This window comes from Tachysurus fulvidraco, chromosome 23, assembly GCF_022655615.1.
Source record: "Tachysurus fulvidraco isolate hzauxx_2018 chromosome 23, HZAU_PFXX_2.0, whole genome shotgun sequence".
Classification (NCBI taxonomy): Eukaryota; Metazoa; Chordata; class Actinopteri; order Siluriformes; family Bagridae; genus Tachysurus; species Tachysurus fulvidraco.
Window position 1 is genome coordinate 3,326,799 of NC_062540.1, and position 8,108 is coordinate 3,334,906.

The 8,108-nt window shown below is 43.0% G+C and overlaps 1 protein-coding gene across 1 annotated transcript in view; it reads right to left on the reverse strand.

Moving 5' to 3' along the window:
• LOC113641736 (serine/threonine-protein kinase DCLK2) overlaps positions 1–7,154 on the reverse strand; it is a 12,474-nt gene extending 5,320 nt beyond the window's left edge. The window contains exons 1-5 of the mRNA XM_027144675.2: positions 6,175–7,154; positions 3,797–4,149; positions 1,602–1,734; positions 1,081–1,167; positions 888–970 (exon numbers count right to left, since the gene is read on the reverse strand). Of these exons, the coding sequence (XP_027000476.1) occupies positions 888–970; positions 1,081–1,167; positions 1,602–1,734; positions 3,797–4,149; positions 6,175–6,577 (1,059 nt within the window). The 5' untranslated portion in view covers positions 6,578–7,154. The remainder of the gene's footprint in view (positions 1–887; positions 971–1,080; positions 1,168–1,601; positions 1,735–3,796; positions 4,150–6,174) is intronic.
• Positions 7,155–8,108: the final 954 nt, after the last annotated feature.

An 8,108-nucleotide genomic window follows, 5' to 3' on the forward strand; every position in this document is an offset into this window, starting at 1 on the left:
AACGGGTCCCACCCCTTTATTGATAGCTCCACCCACACATACATACGTAACCCGGGCGACTAACAGAAAGAAACGTGTCTTTATCATAGCTGAAGGGAAGAACAATACGATTGTAGATAAACAAACAAGCAAAAATGACACACAAGCATAATCATGTAAAGGACAAAGGCATATATTAGTTCTGTGTAACAAAGCAAAACCAACGTTACTCACCTATCGAGAAGGAAAAAAGCGACTTTAGCTCAGGAGTTATTGACTCGGGAAGCTCCAACCTGTGAATATGTGGCCGACTTTACGTTCTTAAGTAAAGTCGGCCACATATTCACAGGTTGGAGCTTCCCGAGTCAATAACTCCTGAGCTAAACGCTGTTACTACACAAAACGCGGTTGTAGCTGCCTCTCTACATTACTATGATAGAAAAGAGGTGTTATTTGTGTAGTAACAGCGTTTAGCTCAGGAGTTATTGACTCGGGGAAACTCCAACCTGTGAATATGTGGCCAACTTCCTGCTCCTTCAGTTCTCTCCAGCGCTGGAAAGCTGATCCTATATTAACACGTCCTACTTCTTGCCTTATCGTAAACCTTTCTTCACTTTCTTTCTTTGTTTTTATCTTCCATGTCAATGTTAAAACCGCTTTCTGCTAATATCACACGTGTGCACTGAACACTCTCTCCGCCCATATTGACAAGACACGCCCCTTTCTGCTCATTGGCTACACGTTTGTTTTGATTTTTGTTTAGTTTGTCGGCCCGACTCAGTTTTCTGAAGCATTTCTCAAACATCGGAGACCCCACCTTTAATTATTATAAGGTAAACACTTCTGGTTTTCCAAAAAGCTTGGGAAAAACAACTTAATAAGTTTTCAGGTGTGTATAGTGATAGTACCTTCTGGCTGCGTGGACTTGCTGGGCTGATCGGGGATTTCGGCGACCTGGCAGCCGGGCTCTGACTCCTTGAATCCTCGTTGACTGAACAGGGAGACAGTAAACAAGCCAATCAACCAGTTGCACAATACTGCAGTTTCGAAGAGTCTAACATGCTTCCTTGGTGCGTGTGAGAGTGAGAATTTCATAATTACCAGGTGATTTTGACCTGAAAATGCCAGAGCTTCTAGGGGTAATGGACTTAATAGGAGCTGAAGACTTGGATGATTTCATCTTACACTCTGAAACAAAGACATAATTCTGATCTGTCCATCTGGTATTCTTATCAACAAATACAAAGGTTTAATTATTTAGTCCAAATTGCTTCCTAAGAATCATTAATTCTATACCAAAGGGTCTAGTTACATTGTTTTTTTCTATAAGAAGGAAGTCAGGGGTGGGGTTAGCAGCAGTCTGCTTTGCTGATTGGTTACACAAAGTATATACATGTTTTTATAGCATCCTAAGCTGTCAATCAATAAAGACACACGATTAACTCAAGCACTACCTGCACATTAGAGTTAATAATGTAGAAAATACTCAGGCTAGTCTGATGACACCAAATAAAGCAATAAGGTACCTGATAAGGTGACCTGATAAGGTACGAGTCACTGATCCTTCGTTCTCCAGTTTCCATTTGCTGGCAGTAGACATTGTGTTTTTGTGCATGTCTTACCGTTAACGAACGCAGCGGCCGAGGCTTTCCCTGCATGTCCGATCGCAGCGTCGTCCTGAGCGTAGCGGAACTTCTCAAGCCCGCATGCGATAAACACGTCATCATCACCAAAAAAGTCTTGCAGGTTCGTCAGCTACAGAGCCAAAGTAAGACAAAACATAGTCCAAATTCTGTCATTAAATACAACAGCAAATCACATATCATGCTTCGTTCACTGTAGCACTTTCGGACCCCTTGACCTTCGTTTCTATTACAGATTTTATTTATTCGTTATTTTTGTTTTGTGATTTCAGCTTCCACTATCAGAAGAGACTAAACGGCGACTCAGCACTGGATCGCAAGATGGATCACATGGATGTGTCTGAATTTAGCTCCATATTTCAGCACCATCATGACACAAAATGGCTTCCACACTTTCTTGAGTTTGGTTCCTCTAAAGGTTTCTTTCTTATATTGCATTTTACACTGTATATACAGTAGATGTACAAAGAGATGATGGTCAGGCAGGAATATATTTATAAAGACCTAATGGCAGCATGAGAAGGTACAAGAGGTACAGGAGGTCACACACACACACACACACACTCACACACACACACACACACACACACACACACACACACTTCCGTCTGGCCAAGAACAAGTAAGTCTTTCAAGGATTCCCCTCCTTCCCTGCAGTAGAAAAATGTGTGGCATACAAATGAGCTCTGATCTTACACACACACACACACACACACACACACACACACACACCCCAACACCAACTTGTGTGGTTTCTGTCTCTGCTGAGCCATTCAGGGAGTTCACCCAAGAGGAGCGGAGAATGGTTACCATAGCAACTGGCCTGCAGCCAGAGCAGAACTGGGCTTCTCCTGCTCTCCCCCTACACACACACACACACACACACACACACCTTATTACGCTTATGCTATTACACTATTGATTACGGGTGTATATTGGGTAAAGGTCATACTGATAAATTAGGGCTGTCCTTTTTATGTTCTCTGGAATTTCAACATTCCTCACGTTGTACATCTTCCACGTCATTAAGCAAAGTGACTGAGCATGCTAAAAAAAAGAACACCAAGCAAGCGTAACAACACCTAGTGTGTAGAAGCCAGTGCCTAGAATTCTGGGCAATATTTTAAGTGCACTCGGTTTTAAATTCCCACAATTACTTTAATCACAATGCAGACTACTCTGCAAAAAAATACCCACTTGAATTATTAATTCCCTTGCATTGAGCGTTGAATTGCATTGGCAAGCAAGGTGGTATAGTAGAGTACAGATTAGTGTTCAGAAGCGTGTTCCACCACACATCTGCAGTGCCCACGCTTCCATCCTGACCTTCTGTTTGTTTTCTGTTTCCATCTTTTTCATGTTCTCTCTATGTCATGTCAAATGTCTCCTCTAGGTGTTTACATGTGTGTGAACGTGTGTGGACTGGCAACCCACCTACATGTAGGGATCCAGCGAGTATTTCGTATTCCGGCTTTACTCCTGGTATTCCGATCATAAGCTCCAAATCCTCCACGACTCATCATGATCATAATAAATCGCTTATTGAAAATGAATGATTTGCTTTGATGTCCTGTTTTGCAGCTTGCTCACATTAGCTAGCTAATAACATTAGCTAGCCATGATAACCGACTCATCCGCAGCTTCATTTAGTCGTACAATTCGTATCTGTAGCTAGTGGTTCAGTGTCTGGTCAGAAAACCTCCTGATGAGGTCACGTGACAGACAATATCCAACCACTGGTCAGTGCTAGAACATGAAAACTGAATGCATTACTATATTGCAACAGCAAAGAAACAGTGACTTTCTTTATAATAAGCTGCTTCTCAAGTAAATATTTCACCAATCAAACAGATCAGTCTTTTTTCCTTGACTTTCCTCTTCAACGAATGAACTAAATATTTGTCACTTCTATCGAGTCCAAAAATGTTGTAGCTCTATTATGTTAAGCGTTCTGAATATAACTATAGTGCATGCCACTACGTGACTCAAATGTTAGGTTTATACAGTATTTTACCCTTCAGCAGTGTGGAATTTTAATGGTGTGAAAGCCACCGGCTGCAACCCAGCCCTTCTGACAAGAGCAGAATGTTTACACATTGCCTGAGTGCTCATAATTCCTAATGTGCACATACTCAAACACATCACCTGGAAGTATGTATAAAACCCTAACCCACCTGCTTCCCGTCTAGCGTGTACAGCTTCTTCACGGCTCCAGAGTCGAGTTTAATGGCCTCTGTGATGTCAGCCAGCACCTGCTCGAAAGAGTGAGCCGTCTTTTTATTCAGCAGCACTCTGACAGCCTTGCGAGGCTTCGCTCCGCTCCGGATCACCGTCACCAGCTTAGGTTTGATAAAGTCTTTGCTCTCTTTACCTTCCCCCAGTCCCCGCTGGCCCCCGGGTGAACCCTGTCGGCAGGCCCCGGCCACCGCGCCTGTCCCCGCAAGCCGAGAGCCCCAGTTAGGGTTCACATTCTTGGTGTAGTCCACTTTCCTGTAGGGTTCATTAGATGCACAAACGTAGCACTCACCTGGAGGAAGAGAGTTAAAAACATTTGTTGTACAACTTCAAATAATACAAAAAACATAAACTGTGTAAAATCGGAAGAAAATATTTCATATTTTAATAATCAGTGACAATTAGAATATGGATATTAGTCAAATGAAAGTCAATTGAATGCTGAATGGACCTCCAATGTACACTGACTAAAAGTCCAATTAAAGTGGAATGAAAACTGAATGGAAATTTAATGAATAAATCGATAAATGTCAAATGAGAGGCAGCTCGAATACAAATGAATCCCCTGTGAGATTCCAATGAAATCTTTCAGAATCTTTTTAGAGAAATAGACATCAAAGTTTGACCAAACTGTAAAATATAGGTTTACATTTAACTGATTTGGGTCACAGTTGTTATTGTTTTCGTATGGATTGGTGTCTCTTTTTTTTTTCCAACAGGAAAATCCCACACCTATGTAAATAGATTCCCCAGTATTGACCCGAGAGCTATTTGAGGCATTAAACTGCCAAAATCAATCACTTTGGGTTTGTGCTCTTTGGATGGTTCTGGCGTGCAGCTGACTACCAAAATGATCGATACTGGTGAAACCCATTAAAACCTTGGAATTGGAATATTTGTACAGGATGTTCCATTTTAATCAACTATGAAATGATAAGACGCTTTTATTTACTTCTGATTATTACTGAATATATGAAAAACCCTGTCCAAATTGTGCCTCATGATCATCTAGGAGAGAGAGAGAGAGAGAGAGAGAGAGAGAGAGAGAGAGAGAGAGAGAGAGAGAGAGAGAGAGAGAGAGAGGACACAATGTCAAATTTTGGATTTTTGCAACTCTAAGCATATTAAGGATTAAAGAAAATGAAAGCACAGCAATGAGACAGAGGAACACTCAGGAGCGGATATAACAGCAAGGAGGACAAGCCGAACGTCAAATGTTAATGGAGTGTGTTATGTGAATTTAATGGTGTTAATGGTGGCTGTAGTTCTGTAACCTGCTCACTTCAAGGAAATAAATCCCTTTAATCCCATGTGGCATCTTTTAGTAGCGGAAGCGAAGGAGACTTTACGAGCAGGGTATAAAGGAAGGGCACCGCTTGTGATTAATATACAGAGATAAAGGATGCTAGCTCGCTACAGCAAGCCCAGAAAATGGCTGCAAGCTAATAGACTGGAGTCCTGTTAAAAGTAATATCTGACAAATCAATTTCTATGATTAAAATCAATGTGACCATTAACATCACTCAGGGCTGCTTTTATTACACTGTCAGGGCAGAGACATGCTGCTGTCAGCAAATTGACTGGGGGTGGGGCTGTGGACGTGTAGATGGGGGAGGTCTGTGTGTGTGTGTGTGTGTGTGTGTCTGTGTGTCTGTGTGTGTGTGTGTGTGTGTCCGTCCGTCCGTCCACTAATCTCAGGCATGTCCATGGTTTTACATTTGCTCTGTCCTCAGTTAAACCTTGTGCTGTCAGAATAAAATTCGGATTCCCTCTCTACTGGCTGAAATTCACTGGGTTACCATGGTGACCATTCCGAGGAGCTCATTGGCTACTTCCAAAACCGCATAGTACTGTACGTGCCCAGGATTTCAGACTTAGGGGGTTACAACATCTAATTATGTAGAGGACAAGGGTGCAGAATAAATGGCTAAATAATTATATCACTGTTTAGGCTACTTAAAGTGCAGAGATTATTATTATTATTATTATTATTATTATTATTATTATTATTATTATTACTTAAATAACCATGAGCTATATTTGCTTATATTTGCTTTAACTAATGAGTAATAGATTAGAATAGCAACAGAGGTGGCAAGATATTTTGTAGGGTGCCTCCTATGCAGAAATAGTTTTAATTGGTGATGTACAAAGTGAATGGAGTTAAATGTAGTAATATTTGTGATCTGATCTCATTTATAAATGTCTATTTATTTGTAATGACTTTAACAGCAGTAATAGATGAAATTCCATTTCTTGTGTCTCTGTCTATCCAGCAGTCCTCTCCCACATCCCTGTAGGCGCTCCTTTGTCTTACCTTCCACCAGCTCGTCTAAGCTCGTCACTCTCTTGTTGCCGTCCGCCGTGTAGATGGTGCGGACGCCCTGCGGCAGGTGCAAGTTGTCGGTGAGCGCGCGCGTCAGCTCAGCCAGCAGCGCGTCCAGAGACCGAAAGCGGTCGTTGGACACGGCGTATACAAGCCCCTTGAAATAGCGGTCCCCGTTGCGGTAAAAGCGCACCTTGCGCGCACGCTTCTCGGAGCTGAGCGCGCGGAGTGTGCGGGTCCGGTAGAAGCTGCAGTTTGCGCTCTGAGCGGGGCTGGGAACCAGGCTGCTCGCCCGGGACCCGGACTGAGAACCGGAGCCGGTGGCGCGGGTCGTGCGCCGAACCTTGTCCCGTTCATCAAAGTGCTCCAGCTCGATGCTTCTGTTCAGAGCCATTTCGACCGTACTTAACACGTTTCGGTGATTTATGTCTTGCAGTGAGAGCACTATGCACTTTTTTTTGTTCACCGGCTCCTGGGTCTACACGACACAGGGAAAGCTCAGACGACGGGGCGACCCCCGGTGAGAGAGGGGCGTCGTGCGGCACGCGAGCATGATTTACTTTAACACTCGGGACAAATGTCTAATACCTGCACCTCTCCTTTCTGCAATAGATTATTCCATGAACAGTTCACACCACAATAAAAGGCAGTGCAATCATCCGGTAAGCGCCGCCGCTATGACCGGGAATAATCCAGATTCCTTGTAATCAATTTCAGCCCGAGGATTGTCTAATAAAATCCAAAATCCGGAAGCACATTTAAATGAAAGGTAAATACTACAACACGAGCACTAAGCTTCATCGGGCTGCCTTTGTAAGTCCTCGTGCAGGATGGATGCTCGCTCTGTGCAGGTGCTGGGCGCGCCGCACTGTGACCGGGGCAGCATGGCCGCCGACGAGTGCGCGCAGACCCTCTCATCCGGGAGCGCGCTTCACAGCAGGTGAGAGACTGGTCCAGAGCGCGCATAAGCTTCTGCCTAGAGACCGGCGTCCGCTGGGTCTTAGTGCACTCCGAGCGCTCTCTGTAAGAGAGCTGTGTGTGTGTGTGTGTGTGTGTGTGTGTGTGTGTGTGTGTGTGTGTGTGTGTGTGTGTGTGTGTGTGTGTGTGTGTGTGTGTGTGTGTGTGTGTGTGTGTTAGCGTTAGCCATCACTAGCAATTTTGGGCCCTATGAAAGAAAATGAGACTGGGCCCCATGAGACTACCACACCCATTTTGCACCAAACATACAAGCCTCTGGGGGCCCCAAAAGTGCATGGGCCCTTAGAATCGTTCTAACTTTTTCCATCTTAGTAGCGCCCCTGACTGTCCCCATTATACTGTTCCGACTCTGAAACCCAACCGGAAGTCTCCAACTCATAAATCTGCTTCACATTAACTCTATTTTCTTTCTCATAATCTTCTTATAGTTACTGTTTGTTTTTGTTTTTATTTTAAAATTTAAATTTTATCATTTCTTGTAAAATTGTGTCATTAGTGTCATTATCAATACGTCCTTTTCTTGCCAAATTCGCACCAATTCCAGACATGCTTGTAGCATCTTACCTTATTCATTACCTCCCGTGAACAAACAGATTGGACATAACACCAACCCTAGGTTTTACCTCTTGTGTGGTTATATGTGTGTGTTTATATCCCAAATAAGCAAGAACAGGAACATTTTTGAAGGCAGCAATGTGATTCATGAAAAAGATTTTTTGCATTCATTTGAAATATTCATTGTCTATTAGTTGTCTATTAGTTACATGAAATGTAGTGTAATAAGGAGAGTTTACATTGGCAGAAAAGGTCATGTTTCTCATGTAGAATTATAAAGTTTGTGTAAGGTTTATTTTATGCTCCAGTGAAACCAATAACGAAACCAACCTGCTGCTTTCAGACTGCTATGTAATATAATCAGAGGAAAGTGCTCTCTATCTTCTTCCACA